The 15,473-nt window shown below is 43.9% G+C and overlaps 1 protein-coding gene across 1 annotated transcript; it reads right to left on the bottom strand.

Moving 5' to 3' along the window:
- Nucleotides 1-7,791: 7,791 nt before the first annotated feature.
- LOC135524910 (uncharacterized) lies at nt 7,792-9,316 on the bottom strand. The gene is made up of 2 exons (XM_064952754.1): nt 8,223-9,316; nt 7,792-7,807 (listed from the first exon to the last, which is right to left on the bottom strand). Exons 1-2 carry the CDS (start codon nt 9,314-9,316, stop codon nt 7,792-7,794), a joined length of 1,110 nt encoding a protein of 369 aa, XP_064808826.1.
- Between the last annotated feature and the right edge of the window lie 6,157 nt (nt 9,317-15,473).

The raw sequence follows: 15,473 nt of genomic DNA, 5'->3' as shown, positions 1-15,473 counted from the left end.
CATGTTTTATAAACAATGGCAATACTGCCATGTTGATCTGAGCCTTGCTGTAGGAAAAACACATTAGTGCCTCGACTTTCGACTGTTGCAGATGCACCTCCCTGACTTCACTTCTCCACTTTTATCTACAGTCGGTTGCTTTAGCCTTACCACTCAAACTCGCCCGAATGCTGCAGTGCTGCTTCTGGCAACTTCATCTAGCCGAGTCCACCTTTCAATTATAAACTTCATCTCAATTCAACCTGCAATCTTGAAAACCCATTAGATTTTCATTTTGGTTTCAGTTTTAGTTCACTATGACAACCTTACTTGGCCCACTGTGACCAAAACAATAATGTTGAGAGGGGGGGGGGGGTTGGAGGCCCCCAGAGAGGTCATAGGCCATGGCGAAAACATTGAATTACAGGAAGTTAGCTGTAAAACTTGTAAATGTTCTCTCAGCCTCATGGCAAAATGTGTAGAATAGCAAGAGGTTAGCTATAAAACTGCACATTTTTCTTACTGCCCCATGGCAATGTGTAGATTTGCAGGAAATTATACAGAATATAAATGCAACATGCAACAATTTCAAATATTTAACTGAATTACAGTTTATTTAAGGAAATCAGTCAATTGAAATAAATTCATTAGGCCCTCATCTATGGATTCCACATGACTGGGAATACAGATATGCATCTGTTGGTGACAGAATGTTTAAAAAAAGGTGCAGACATAGATGTGGACATAAACCAGTCAGTATCTGGTGTGATCATGCAGCGCGATTCATCTCCTTCGCTTAGAGTTGATCAGGCTGTTGATTGTGGCCTGTGGAATGTTGTCCCACTCCTCTTCAATGGCTTTCTAAAGTTGCTGAATATTGTCAGGAACTGGAAAACACTGTCGTACACATCGATCCGAGCATCCCAAACATGCTCAATTGGTGACATGCCTGGTGAGAATGTAGGCCATGGAAGAAGTGGGACATGTTCAGCTTCCAGGAACTGTGTACAGATCCGTGCGACATGGGGCTGCATATCATGCTGAAACATGAGGTGATGGCGGTGGACAAATGGCACGACAATGGGCCTTGGGGTCTCAGCACGGTATCTTTGTGCATTCAAATTGCCATTGATAAAATGTGTTCATTGTCCATAGCATATGCCTGCCTATACCATAACCCCACCGCCACCATGGGGCATTCTGTTCACAACGTTAACATCAGCAAGCCGCTCGCCCACACGACGCCATACACATGGTCTGCGGTTGGGAGGCAGGTTGCCAAATTGGTCTCAAATTAAGTTGGAGGCAGCTTTTGGTAAAGAAATTAACATTTCATTCTCTGGCAACAGCTCTGGTCGACATTCCTGCAGTCAGCATGACAATTGCACGCTCCCTCAAAACTTGAGACATCTATGGCATTGTGTTGTGTGAGAAAACTGCACATTTTAGAGTGGGCTTTATTGTCCCCAGCAAATCTAATCAAATTCACATGCGCAGAATACAATAGGTGTAGTAGAAATGCTTACTTACAAGCCCTTAAACAACAATGCAGCTTTAAGAAAAATAAGAGTTAAGAAAATATTTACTAAATAAACTAAAGTACAAGGTGCACCAGTATAATGATTATGCTGTTTAATCAGCTTCTTGAAATGCCACACCTGTCAGGTGGATGGATTATCTTGGGAAAGGAGAAATGCTCACTAACAGGGATGTAAACAAATTTGTGCACCAAATTTGAGAGAAATAAGCTTTTTGTGCATATGGAAAATTTTGGGGATCTTTTATTTCAGCTCATATTTTTGTTCAGTGTAGCTTTAAAAATACAACATTTTCTCAGCCTCATTGCAAAATGTGTTTAATGGCATGAGATGAGCTATAAAACTGCATATTTTCCTAGTTGCCCCATGGCAATGTGTGTAGAATTGCTGGAAATCAGCTTTACAAATGCAAAATTCACTCAGCCTCATTGCAAAATGTGTATAATAGCATGAGATTAGCTATGAAACTGATTTTTTTTCTCTCTGCCCTATGGCAATGTGTGTAGAATTGCAGGAAATTGGCTTCATTCAACAACAGCATCATTTTCTCGCAGCCTCATGGCAAAATGTGTAAAATAGCATGAGATTATCTATAAAACTGCACATTTTTCTCTCTGCCTTATGGCAATATGTGTAGAATTGCTTAGGCCTACCGTCTGGCCCGTTTCGCTGCAGCTTCTCGTGCTTCAGTTAATGCTCAGCACCATGGGGACAGCCGCCGAACAAGCTCGCGCATTAATGTTTTATCATATGAAAGTCAAATGATGTTGGAACACTGAACTGGATTTCCATTTGTGATAGATCAAGGATTCAGTCGGCAGCGAGTGTAATGGAATCTCGGCTCCCTAGTTAATTTTTCACTACTGATACCCAGAGTTTCCAAGCTTCCGATGAGACAATCTAATGGGCTCCGTTGGAGCGCTGCCTTTCAGAGTTAAACTCCGGTAAGAGCAAGAGACCGAGATGGGCCGCTGTAAATGGACAGTAAAACACTGCTTATGGCTACAGGACAACCATTAATCTCAGTCCTGGAAGCAGCTCAACTTTTACATGTCCACTTTATGGTCACTATACTCAAACAGTTATGATCCTATTTTCTTGCGTAAAGCATGCCGGAAATAGATAGGCTACATCTCCCTCATGGGATGGATGTTGACAGATAGCCTACAAATAGGCCTGCCATGTATGTACACAAGCTTATAGCCTATACATTTCTCCACAGTGTGTAAAACAAAAGGCCTATCATGGTACAGTTGAAGTCGGAAGTTTACATACACTTAGGGTGGAATCATTAAAACTAGTTTTTCAACCACTCCACAAATGTCTTGTTAAAACACTATAGATTTGGCAAGTCAGTTAGGACATCTACTTTTTGCATGACACAAATAATTTCCAACAATTGTTTACAGACAGATTATTTCACTTATAATTCACTGTATCACAACACCAGTGGGTCAGAAGTTTACATACACGAAGTTGACTGTGCCTTTAAACAGCTCGAAAATTCCAGAAAATGATGTCATGGCTTTAGAAGCTTCTGATAGGCTAATTGACATAATTTGAGTCAATTGGAGGTGTACCTGTGGATGTATTTCAAGGCCTACTTTCAAACTCAGTGCCTCTTGCTTGACATCCTGGGAAAATCACAAGAAATCAGCCAAGACCTCAGAAAAAAATTGTAGACCTCCACAAGTCTGGTTCATCCTTGGGAGCAATTTCCAAATGCATAAAGGTACCACGTTCATCTGTACAAACAATAGTACGTAAGTATAAACACCATGGGACCACGTAGCCGTCATACCGCTCAGGAAGGAGACGCGTTCTGTCTCCTAGAGATGAACATACTTTTGTGCGAAAAGTGCAAATCAATCCCAGAACAACACCAGAGCACCTTGTGAAGATGCTGGAGGAAACAGGTACAAAAGGATCTATATCCACAGTAAAACGAGTCCTATATCGACATACCGATATATCGATATACCGCTCAGCAAGGAAGAAGCCACTGCTCCAAAACCGGCATAAAAAAGCCAGACTATGGTTTGTAATTGCACATGGGGACAAAGATCGTACTTTTTGGAGAAATGTCCTCTGGTCTGATGAAACAAAAATAGAACTGTTTGGCCATAATGACCATCGTTATGTTTGGAGGAAAAAGGGGGAGCAGGCAGAAGCTGAAGAACACCATCCCAACCGTGAAGCACGGGGGGTGGGGGGTGCTTTGCTGCAGGAGGGGCTTGTGCACTTCACAAAATAGGTGGCAGGAAAATTATGTGGATATATTGAAGCAACATCTCAAGACATCAATCAGGAAGTTAAAGCTTGGTCGCAAATGGATCTTTCAAATGGACAATGGCCTCAAGCATACTTCCAAAGTTGTGCAAAATGGCTTAACGACAACAAAGTCAAGGTATTGGAGTGGCCATCACAAAGCCCTGACCTCAATCCTATATTAAATTTGTGGGCAGAACTGAAAAAGCATGTGCGAGCAAGGAGGCCTACAAACATGAATCAGTTACAGGAATGGGCCAAAATTCACCCAACTTATTGTGGGTAGCTTGTGGAAGGCTAACCGAAACGTTTGACTCAAGTTAAACAATTTAAAGGCAATGCTACCAAATACCAATTGAGTGTATGTACATTTCTGACTCACTGGCATTGTGATGACTATTATTCTGACATTTCACATTCTTAAAATAAAGTTGTGATCCTAACTGACCTAAGACAGGGCATTTTTACTTGGATTAAATGTCAGGAATTGTGAAAAACTGAGTTTAAATCTTTTTGGCTAAGGTGTATGTAAACTTCCGACTTCAACTGTATATTACTGTCTGATTAAAAGACTAGTTTTTAAAACAAGATAGGCCAACTACCTTAAAACAAGATATATGCTAGCTAAACAAATAGGCCTGAATAAGTGTAGTGAACATGCACACCACATCTAGCCATACTATAGTTCCTCAGAACGGCCAAATATCTTTGCAGAAACCCCAATAAAAGAAGATCATCCTCATGTTCTCTATTTTCCCTGAGCAAGTCAATCCAGCAGCATCACAGTGATTTACCTTTGACTCCCAACAAATCACACAATCTAAATCCAGACATGAGGACTAAATATCCACCAAGTGTCTGAAGCACCACCGACCCACTAATCCACACAAACACTTGAGGTGGGGCTCTTCAGGCCTCATTCAGAGGAGCCTGGGTGGAATTGAACGCTGGACTGCATCTACTATTTGATGTTTTTCACATGAAGCGACTCACAGGATTTTTAAACCAAACTCTGTAAAAAGGCATCTGTCCCAAGGTTCCCCTCCTCATGCATTTTTAAAGGGTGCACTGTTCCATCCACTTTGCTCTCTCTGCGAGCCGAGTTCAGCAGCAGAGCTCCAACCAGAGAAGAGGGGAAGTAGATTCAACTCCACTGTGGGGACTGCTCTGCTGTCCTGACCGACTGCAGTTGATGTGATGTGTTATCACTGCCTCGCCTCATCCCACCTCGCCACTACAGGTCCAGATACAGATGATGTCAGTTAGACTAAATGCAGCAGCACTCCTGGGAATATATGCACACACACTGAATATGGTGTTATTATACAACTGTAATGTGACACACTGGTGCGTGTGGGACTGGCTTTACGAGGCAGCAATTCAACAATTCTGAATTCAAGACCAATTTGAAACCGTTGATTTATTGAGATCATTATGGGATTGCATTGTGAACATGGTGTAATTACACATTTATAATGGTTTATTTGCACATTTTTTTATATTTAGTTTCATAAATCAGTACCACTCAGGATTTCAAAATCACATAAGACAATATTAAGTAAATGGTCATAGGCACTACAATGGTAACTGCATCAAGGTTGAAAGCTTCAGGATGGTGAATATTTATATGAACTTAATTAAAGTGATGCAACACACACTCACTATATCGTAGGATGGAATGACACCATCCATGGTCAAGAACCATATACGTTCAGAATGTCAAACTCTGGCTTAATGACTGAACCATAGAACTCTTTTTCTGTCTGTATCTATGTCTGTATCTATGCAGTGTATTGTACCATGCACCTTAAGGGGCCACAATGGAAATACGGCATTTATTTTATTGTGTTGTCCCTGTCAAGTTCTGAAAATGTATGTACTGTGTGTGCGTATGTATTTTTTAAACTGTCAAATAAAATCAATCAGTCACAAGCATAGCCAACCATACAACTACCGTGGACACACACACAACAAAATGTATCTCTATATGAAGGGCCCACAACTGTCACAGAGGGCACTGAAACAGTCATCTCAACCCCAGACATAAACTGGTGCACCTGGGCTATGAGCCAAAATAATGCCATGTCATTCCTTAAGTGCTTCATCACAACCCCCCCTCTTTTCAAAGGTTTCTGCATTCATCAGTCAGTTTACTGGATCCAATGAGCACACATTTCATAAATACAGTGTGAGAAATGTCTGAGGGAGGGCAAAGGGAAATCTGTGCTCTGAAATTGATATCATAAGTACAGAACAAATATACTCATTGTTTTTTTCTAGGGGTGACTGGTGCTGGGATAACATTTGGGAAGCAAAAAAAGTTGCCCATTGACATTCTAAACCAAAGAGAGGCACCTCCAGTTAAGCCGTTTGACTGTTTCTTTCTCGATGACCTCAAATGTCACGCTCGTGCTATATCGTCCTCTGACATCTCCCAGTGAGGTCCACAGTGTTGACAGACAATTCTGTTAGAATAGACTATCATTCTGTGAGAAGTGTTTTGTAACATTTGTTCACGTAACAGTGCAGAGCAATTGCACATCCTCTGAAGTAGTCCAGTATTTGGTCAGACCTACTTATTGTTTAATGGTGCCATCTACTGGACACGTCAGAGTTCCAGGTTACTTTTTTATAGATGGTTATAGTGATTGTCTTACAATACTCAAATAAAAATAATTTCCTCATTGCCCTTCTCTCCAGACAGACCATTTGAAATCTATAGTTTGTATCATGTCATCAAAAAAGGGAAAGGGGGATACCTAGTCAGTTGTACAACTGAAAGCCTTCAACTGAAATGTGTCTTTCGCATTTAACCCAACCCCTCTGAATCAGAGAGGTGCAGGGGTCTGCCATGATCAACATCCACATTTTCGGTGTCCGAGGAACAGTGGGTTAAATGCCTTGCTCAGGGGCAGAACGCCAGATTTTTACCTTGTCAGCTCGGTGATTCGATCCAGCAACCTTCCATCAAGCATGATAGGAAGGAACCACTAATGACACATGAGCCTAAATTCATTAACCGTCCGTGTGGAAATAATATGATGAAGTATAAACACTAACTTTCACCTGAAACTTGCGAGTGTTATCTTCCTTTTCCTCATCCACATCTTCATGGTCTCCTGTTCAAATAAAGGTTACATCAAATGAAATACAGTATCTAGGCCTGTGACGGTACCTAATTCATTTTGATCAGGTCAACCTTGGACATGATAACCATATGACAGTTTAAGCAATAGGGGGTGTAAAAAAAATGTGCAATTTGACAGGACTTTTATGTTTGAAAGAACTGTACTACTGTATTATAACACAAGGTCTGAATAGACATTTATAATGGAGAAAAACTAAGCGAGCGTTCTGTTCCCAATCCATTTGATAATTATAGTTATGGTTAAAGGTGATCCTACATTTATGTACTCTACTGTATCCTGAGTTAAATCAGACCAAGCAGCTAAATTGTTCATGACAAACCTTCATAGGCCTACATCATTTTATCAACTCAACAATCCCACCCTCATTTTGAACCCTCCACCTCCCAAATTTGAACTTGAGCCATTCTGTACAGGCACACAAAAGGCAACGTTCCATGTGTCAAGTGAACTATGCATTACCAGTGCAATGGCTTAAGGTCACTGACAAATACTCTGACTATCCCTCTCTCTTTCTCTTTCCATCCTCAGTTCTGTGGAGGAAAATTATACCCATGGCATGTTTTCAGCATCTCTCAGTCACTACACAATTGTTCACCATTCTTGCGGGTGCCTAGAAGCTAAATGGAGAACTAAATCAAGCAGCAACTGAATGCCAACAAAACAAGAAAGACTTCAAACTGCTGCCACTGTAAAATTTGAGAAGACCTCAGCTTGGAAACCAGTCTGGTGTAAGTTATCGGAAGGGAAGGAGGGAGAGAAACAACAGAGCCTGTGCAATTGGGGGAGGGGAAGGATAGTGAGAGGGAAATAAAACAGAGGGAGGGAGAGAAAGAGAGAGCAATCTGGTTTGCCAGCAGCTACTGTGCAGAGCAGCTGAGCCACGAGTACGAGAGTGTGAATGAGATGTTCAGTTGTTCATTCAGAAAAGCATGTGTGTATGACACTAGAACCCTTTTCACACTATTACGTGACCCAAACTGTACTGTGCTGCCAGCCACCAATCTGTCTCTGTTCCCTTTCAGTCAGTCAACTTCAGTGCATACTATGGGGAGTATGTACTGGGTGTGGGGTGTGTGGTGTCTGCCTGGGCGTGGGGTATGTGGTGTCTGCCTGGGCGTGGGGTATGTGGTGTCTCCTGGGCGTGGGGTATGTGGTGTCTCCTGGGCGTGGGGTGTGTGGTGTCTGCCTGGGCGTGGGGTATGTGGTGTCTCCTGGGCGTGGGGTATGTGGTATCTGCCTGGGCGTGGGGTGTGTGGTGTCTCCTGGGCGTGGGGTATGTGGTGTCTGCCTGGGCGTGGGGTATGTGGTGTCTCCTGGGCGTGGGGTATGTGGTATCTGCCTGGGCGTAGGGTATGTGGTGTCTGCCTGGGCGTGGGGTATGTGGTGTCTGCCTGGGCGTGGGGTATGTGGTGTCTCCTGGGCGTGGGGTGTGTGGTGTCTCTTGGGCGTGGGGTATGTGGTGTCTCCTGGGCGTGGGGTATGTGGTATCTGTCTGGGCGTGGGGTGTGTGGTGGCTGCCTGGGCGTAGGGTATGTGGTGGCTGCCTGGGCGTGGGGTGTGTGGTGTCTCCTGGGCGTGGGGTGTGTGGTGTCTGCCTGGGTGTGGGGTATGTGGTGTCTGCCTGGGAGTGGGGTATGTGGTGTCTCCTGGGCATAGGGTATGTGGTGGCTGCCTGGGTGTGGGGTATGTGGTGTCTGCCTGGGCGTGGGGTATGTGGTGTCTGCCTGGGCGTGGGGTATGTGGTGTCTCCTGGGCGTGGGGTATGTGGTGTCTCCTGGGCGTGGGGTGTGTGGTGTCTGCCTGGGCGTGGGGTATGTGGTGTCTCCTGGGCGTGGGGTATGTGGTATCTGCCTGGGTGTGGGGTATGTGGTGTCTGCCTGGGCGTGGGGTATGTGGTGTCTGCCTGGGAATGGGGTATGTGGTGTCTCCTGGGCATAGGGTATGTGGTGGCTGCCTGGGTGTGGGGTATGTGGTGACTGCCTGGGCGTGGGGTATGTGGTGTCTGCCTGGGCGTGGGGTATGTGGTGTCTGCCTGGGCGTGGGGTATGTGGTGTCTGCCTGGGCGTGGGGTATGTGGTGTCTCCTGGGCGTGGAGTATGTGGTGGCTGCCTGGGCGTAGGGTATGTGGTGGCTGCCTGGGCGTAGGGTATGTGGTGTCTGCCTGGGCGTGGGGTGTGTGGTGTCTCCTGGGAGTGGGGTATGTGGTGTCTCCTGGGCGTGGGGTGTGGGGTGTCTGCCTGGGCGTGGGGTGTGTGGTGTCTCCTGGGAGTGGGGTATGTGGTGTCTCCTGGGCGTGGGGTAGTGGTGTCTCCTGGGTGTGGGGTGTGTGGTGTCTGCCTGGGTGTGGATTTGTGGTATCTCCTGGCTAACATCGGCTAACATGCTTAACTTCCGGAGAGTGAAACTTACTATCTTTCCTCCGGCGTTATGGAAACCCCATTCCTATTTTCAGTTTCTGGAGTTGGAGGGAGTGAAGTAAACGAGGTTTGTGTGCACCTCCAATGAAGAATCAGCCCCCCGAGCACTTGGCTGGGGTAACTCCCTGAACAAGGGGCCTTGGCACAGATCTGAGTGACCAGTGCACCCCTCCGCAAAAACATTACTGTGACAACAGTAATCAGCCATTGCCAGAGCCCCCTGTGCCCATAAAGAGTCCGGGCTTCATGCACGCTATACAATCTCACAACGTATGTTGGAAGTAGGGGGCAAGCAGTGTTACACACATCCATGCTACTGTCCCATATTCAGTCTCAGGCGTCATAAGAAACCAGAAAAAGAGCTATCTGCCTACATCTCAGCACATTCTGTCTCTAGGTCTCGAGCTATGCTCGTTTCTATCCCCTCTGAGGGTGTCCGGGTTCCAGTTCTGCTTAGACAAATTTCAGCTTGGTCACAGAGTGTTTTAGCCTGTGCCTACTGGGGAGGATGTCTTCTATGATGAAAGCCGTTCCTGTGGGGCTATTGTTGATACGGCCCTTCCAGTGCTGAGTGCTAGCCACTCACCTGGATGCTTCTCACAGCCTAATAAGTCGGTCGCTTCAGGTGTCCCTGTCAGACCTACGGGCCATGGCACAGTGGTGAGACCCTCTGCTAATGTCAGGGGACTCCCATGTGCTGAGTTGTATCCTGCAAGGTGATCACGACAGATGCATCCCCCCAAGGGATTCAGGGGGTATGGACACCGGAGCGGAGCGCACTGCATGTCAATTACCCAAAGTATCTGGCACTCAGGCATGCTTGTGCTGGTCAGAACCAACAATATGTCAGTGGTGGTGTGCATCAACAGATGGGGAGAGACTGTATGGGACAGGGGAACGTCACTAGGCAGCACACAGTATGCTTACGGCTGGGACAGGGGAACGTCACTAGGCACTAGGCAAACCGCATGTGCAACACTCAGACTGTCGCATCTGGCGGGGTCAAGTCTGGGTGGCCTGCCATGGGCCGTTTCATCTAGTATCCATTGGGGTCGGCTTGGGGCATGATTATATTTCTCCAAAGTAGGTTGTACCGAAGTTGACTGACTGAAAGGGAACATAACATTATGACTATAACTACTCTTCCCTGAAGGATGGAAATGAGGTACAACATCTATTTGGCCCCGCATCCCCCATTCCTGGGCTCGGTGAAGAGCGGTATTAAATTGAAGGAACGAATCCGGGCCTCATGCTTATCACCTTGGGAAGGCGGGGCTTCCAGCAAGGCACATATTTCATTGGCCTTGTCAGGCGTGATTGTTAATCCTTCAACCTATGTCGCAAGAGTGTGACTCTCCATAGTAAGTTGTACCTTGTTTCCCTCCTTCATGGAAGAGTAGTTATAGTAATAAAGTTATGTTCAGTAGCGTGAAAAGGGTAAAGGACTGCTTTTAAATGGATTCTAACCACTTCAAAAGCAAGGGAAATGAGTGACCATGTGAGAACAAGAAAAAGGCAATTGTATCTATAGATATTTATATTGGACTTTGCACAATATAGATTCAGTAATTTATCCTGTAAAGTCTTGTGCATAACAAAACCTCCCTATCAACAGATACTGTATTGTGATGTAAAGTAATGTATTGGATTATGGGTGCTGGTTAAGCTTCTTTCCTCTAGAGGGTGCAAGTGTTCAATGCATCACTGCCAGGATGGCTGCAAGCGACTCACCTTTGAATAAAATATGGTATTTTGTCAACATTAGGCTAGAGGGTGCTGTTACTCAACAAACTGTGTGTGTGTGTGTGTGTGTGTGTGTTTTTATTTTTTTATTTCACCTTTATTTAACCAGGTAGGCTAGTTGAGAACAAGTTCTCATTTGCAACTGCGACCTGGCCAAGATAAAACATAGCAGTGTGAACAGACAACACAGAGTTACACATGGAGTAAACAATTAACAAGTCAATAACACAGTAGAAAAAAAGGGGAGTCTATATACATTGTGTGCAAAAGGCATGAGGAGGTAGGCAAATAATTACAATTTTGCAGATTAACACTGGAGTGATAAATTATCAGATGGTCATGTACAGGTAGAGATATTGGTGTGCAAAAGAGCAGAAAAGTAAATAAATTAAAACAGTATGGGGATGAGGTAGGTAAATTGGGTGGGCTATTTACCAATAGACTATTTACAGCTGCAGCGATCGGTTAGCTGCTCAGATAGCAGATGTTTGAAGTTGGTGAGGGAGATAAAAGTCTCCAACTTCAGGGATTTTTGCAATTCGTTCCAGTCACAGGCAGCAGAGTGCTGGAATGAAAGGCGGCCAAATGAGGTGTTGGCTTTAGGGATGATCAGTGAGATACACCTGCTGGAGCGCGTGCTACGGATGGGTGTTGCCATCGTGACCAGTGAACTGAGATAAGGCGGAGCTTTACCTAGCATGGACTTGTAGATGACCTGGAGCCAGTGGGTCTGGCGACGAATATGTAGCGAGGGCCAGCCGACTAGAGCATACAAATCGCAGTGGTGGGTGGTATAAGGTGCTTTAGTGACAAAACGGATGGCACTGTGGTAAACTGCGTCCAGTTTGCTGAGTAGAGTGTTAGAAGCAATTTTGTAGATGACATCGCCGAAGTCGAGGATCGGTAGGATAGTCAGTTTTACTAGGGTAAGTTTGGCGGCGTGAGTGAAGGAGGCTTTGTTGCGGAATAGAAAGCCGACTCTTGATTTGATTTTCGATTGGAGATGTTTGATATGAGTCTGGAAGGAGAGTTTACAGTCTAGCCAGACACCTAGGTACTTATAGATGTCCACATATTCAAGGTCGGAACCATCCTGGGTGGTGATGCTCGTCGGGCATGCGGGTGCAGGCAGCGAACGGTTGAAAAGCATGCATTTGGTTTTACTAGCTTTTAAGAGCAGTTGGAGGCCACGGAAGGAGTGTTGTATGGCATTGAAGCTCGTTTGGAGGTTAGATAGCACAGTGTCCAAGGACGGGCCGGAAGTATATAGAATGGTGTCGTCTGCGTAGAGGTGGATCAGGGAATCGCCCGCAGCAAGAGCAACATCATTGATATATACAGAGAAAAGAGTGTGTGTGTGTGTGTGTGTGTGTGTGTGTGTGTGTGTGTGTGTGTGTGTGTGTGTGTGTGTGTGTGTGTGTGTGTGTGTGTGTGTGTGTGTGTGTGTGTGTGTGTGTGTGTGTGTGTGTGTGTGTGTGTGTGCGTGTGTGTGCGTGTGCGTGTGCGTGTGTGTGTGTGATAATGATAGAAAGAGCCAGTTAGAGTGTTTGCTCATTTAGGATTCCACACTTGTCTGCAGTGTTGAGGTGTAGTTGTTATGGTTTCCATTGCAGCAGGAAGGCAGACACACATGCATCCTCCTCCTCATCATCTTAGGTTGACCCTGGTTCACTTACACAGTCACCCTGTTTAGGCTACCACAGTTTCCTCCTTGTCAGAGTAGGGAGGGACTAGCTGTATCTAAACCTAGACCATATTATTTACCAATGTTGAAGATGAACTGCATCTCACTAGGTTCCCTTATAATTACCCAGCCCTCGTTTATGGAGCCAACTCAGACATTTCACAAATTCACTACAGGCCATAAGTGACACGTATCCATCCTCAATGATAGTTTATATTTATGTTATTAGCATTACAACGTTTTCTGCGCAAATGCACAGACCACTCTTTCAGGTGTTAAAGATGGTCATCCTCTCTTTATATCTTTAAAGCACCTAAAGCCAAGTATACTGTATATCAACATAATACACTCATATATATTTTATTTCCAAAATTGTATTGTCTTGATGCTGCCAACCAACATTGTTTTTGAGTGACAGTGCATTTGATGAGGAACACAGTTGTTCTGGGCATCGGTTTGACTTACTCAGTCTACCTAGTAATACCTGTTTGGCTGTTTAGCTGGAAACAAATAAGAGCCAACTGTACACAAAAACTATAATGCTCAGTGATCTGTGATGGAATAGTAGCTATTCCACCTGTTTGTCGAGTAGTATCAAGGCTGTAAGGGATGTTGTGATGTCATAATGAGGTGGAAAATGGCTTCTATATTGATTTAGAATCCTATTGTCTATTATGCATAACAATAGGAACACTATGATGAGTATTAGACATTCTGGTCTATGGTGTCACAGACTACAGTCATACATTCTAGCTGATCTCACACTTTGGCATGTGACTTGTTCTATCACAAGAACCTATCATCATCCCCACCCTTATGACACTTTTTTTGTGTGACATAGAATAAAAATGATATGTTCTTATGAAGTGTAAAAATATAAATCATATGATATACTGAACATTCTGGACTATCCTGTCTATCACAGACTACTGTGATATTTTCTATTTGATTTCAAATGTGAGTTGTGATATCACAAGAACCTACCATTATTACCCCTTTGTCCAGCCATGACAACCATCTATAGAGAGGCTGTAAAAACAGCATCTTCGACAGTTTAGTAAGATACTGTGGATGACATTTTGAAAGCAGCATCAGTTAGATGATGCCATAGATTGAATGTTTTTTTGTCACTATAAATGCAATAAGTATAATCAGAGTAACTCGCACCCTTCCTTACGTTATCAAAAGGGCCCCTATTACAGAGACTGATTAGACCACAAAGACTGGAATGGTACACCTAATACTGACACACTCAACGCTAAACCTAAACTAAAAATGTTTATAAAATGTTCATTCAAATGTTTTGGGTCTGACAGTAATTTCAGGATAGTCCCAACATAGGTCTATGAAGAATAATTGGACCTAGCTGCTGAGTGTAGATGTAAAACATGTTTATGCTGCCAGTTGATATATGACATCAAAACATAAGCTAAATCCGTTTCAAATATTTTTACTTTCCAATGTAGAAAATACTGTGTGCAATACTTAAAGGTCTGTGAATGATTTAACCTGTCCATTGTGTTCCAAAGAATGGTGTAGTTATTCTCTGGAGTGGAATGGTTTTATGGTAGGGTGTCATATGACACCTCTGGAAAAACTATTGCTGCTGAACTTCATGGAATCAACATGGCCAGCAACATCTGAATTTCTAAATTTACAATTTACGTGAGATGGAGTAGTTTTTCATACAACCAGTTTTTCATACAGCCAGTTCAACTTCCACTCCACTCGTGACAGGGTTCCCATTGTGTCGCAATAAGACTCAGGAGGAGTAGGCCTGAACAGTGACCTTTTACTCAAGCAAAGGTCAGTGTCTGTGACAGGCAACAGAGGTGTACTGTAACTGTATGCGTCCGGTACGGGGGAGTTTGGTGCATTAATGCTTAGCCTCTGGTTATAGCCTACTCCCCTGCCCATTTGGGCGCTCTTTGTTGACCGTAACACAACACCATCCGTTTCCCCCCCCCACCGGTTTCATTTGTTTTATGGGATGCACCTGATACACTCAAACTGCATTATAAGCCAAGAAATGTTGTAATCAATGTGTCCATCAATACACATCCCTCTGTACCTCACTCCATGGAACGGTTCTCAACTCTGCACAAAACATTCCATCACACCTATGTAACGGATAGTTATTAATGAATGTTGATGACTAGTAGACTAGGACAATTTAAAAAAATAATGTATAATTAATATTATACTCCGCTTCACATTGTGCCTATGAACAGCCCTTAGCCATGGTATATTGGCAAATTAACACAACCCCTCAGTACGTATTGCTAAATATATAATGACAGCAAGAAAAATAATGGATTATTAAAACAAATATTACTACTATCACTACTACGACTACTATCACTACCAAGACTACGATCACTACTACGTCTACTACTACAACTACTATTACTATCACTACTACAATCACTACTACTACTACTACTACTATCACTACAACTTTTTCTATCACTGTCATGCATAGGTGTAATAGGTGGCAGGGAAGTCAGGCGCAGGAGAGTCAAATGGAGTGTAAAAGGGAGTCTTTTAATAAAGTCCACGGAGTATGCTCCATAACACTAAAAGTACATAACAAACAAACATGGGTACAAGAACCCGACGCGCACCTATACAACAAACACACTACACTGACAATAAAACAATCTCTGACAAAGACATGAGGGGAAACAGAGGGTTA

This window comes from Oncorhynchus masou, chromosome 31 (genome assembly GCF_036934945.1).
Source record: "Oncorhynchus masou masou isolate Uvic2021 chromosome 31, UVic_Omas_1.1, whole genome shotgun sequence".
NCBI classification, from domain to species: domain Eukaryota; kingdom Metazoa; phylum Chordata; class Actinopteri; order Salmoniformes; family Salmonidae; genus Oncorhynchus; species Oncorhynchus masou.
This window is presented reverse-complemented; position numbering and strand designations above follow the sequence as displayed.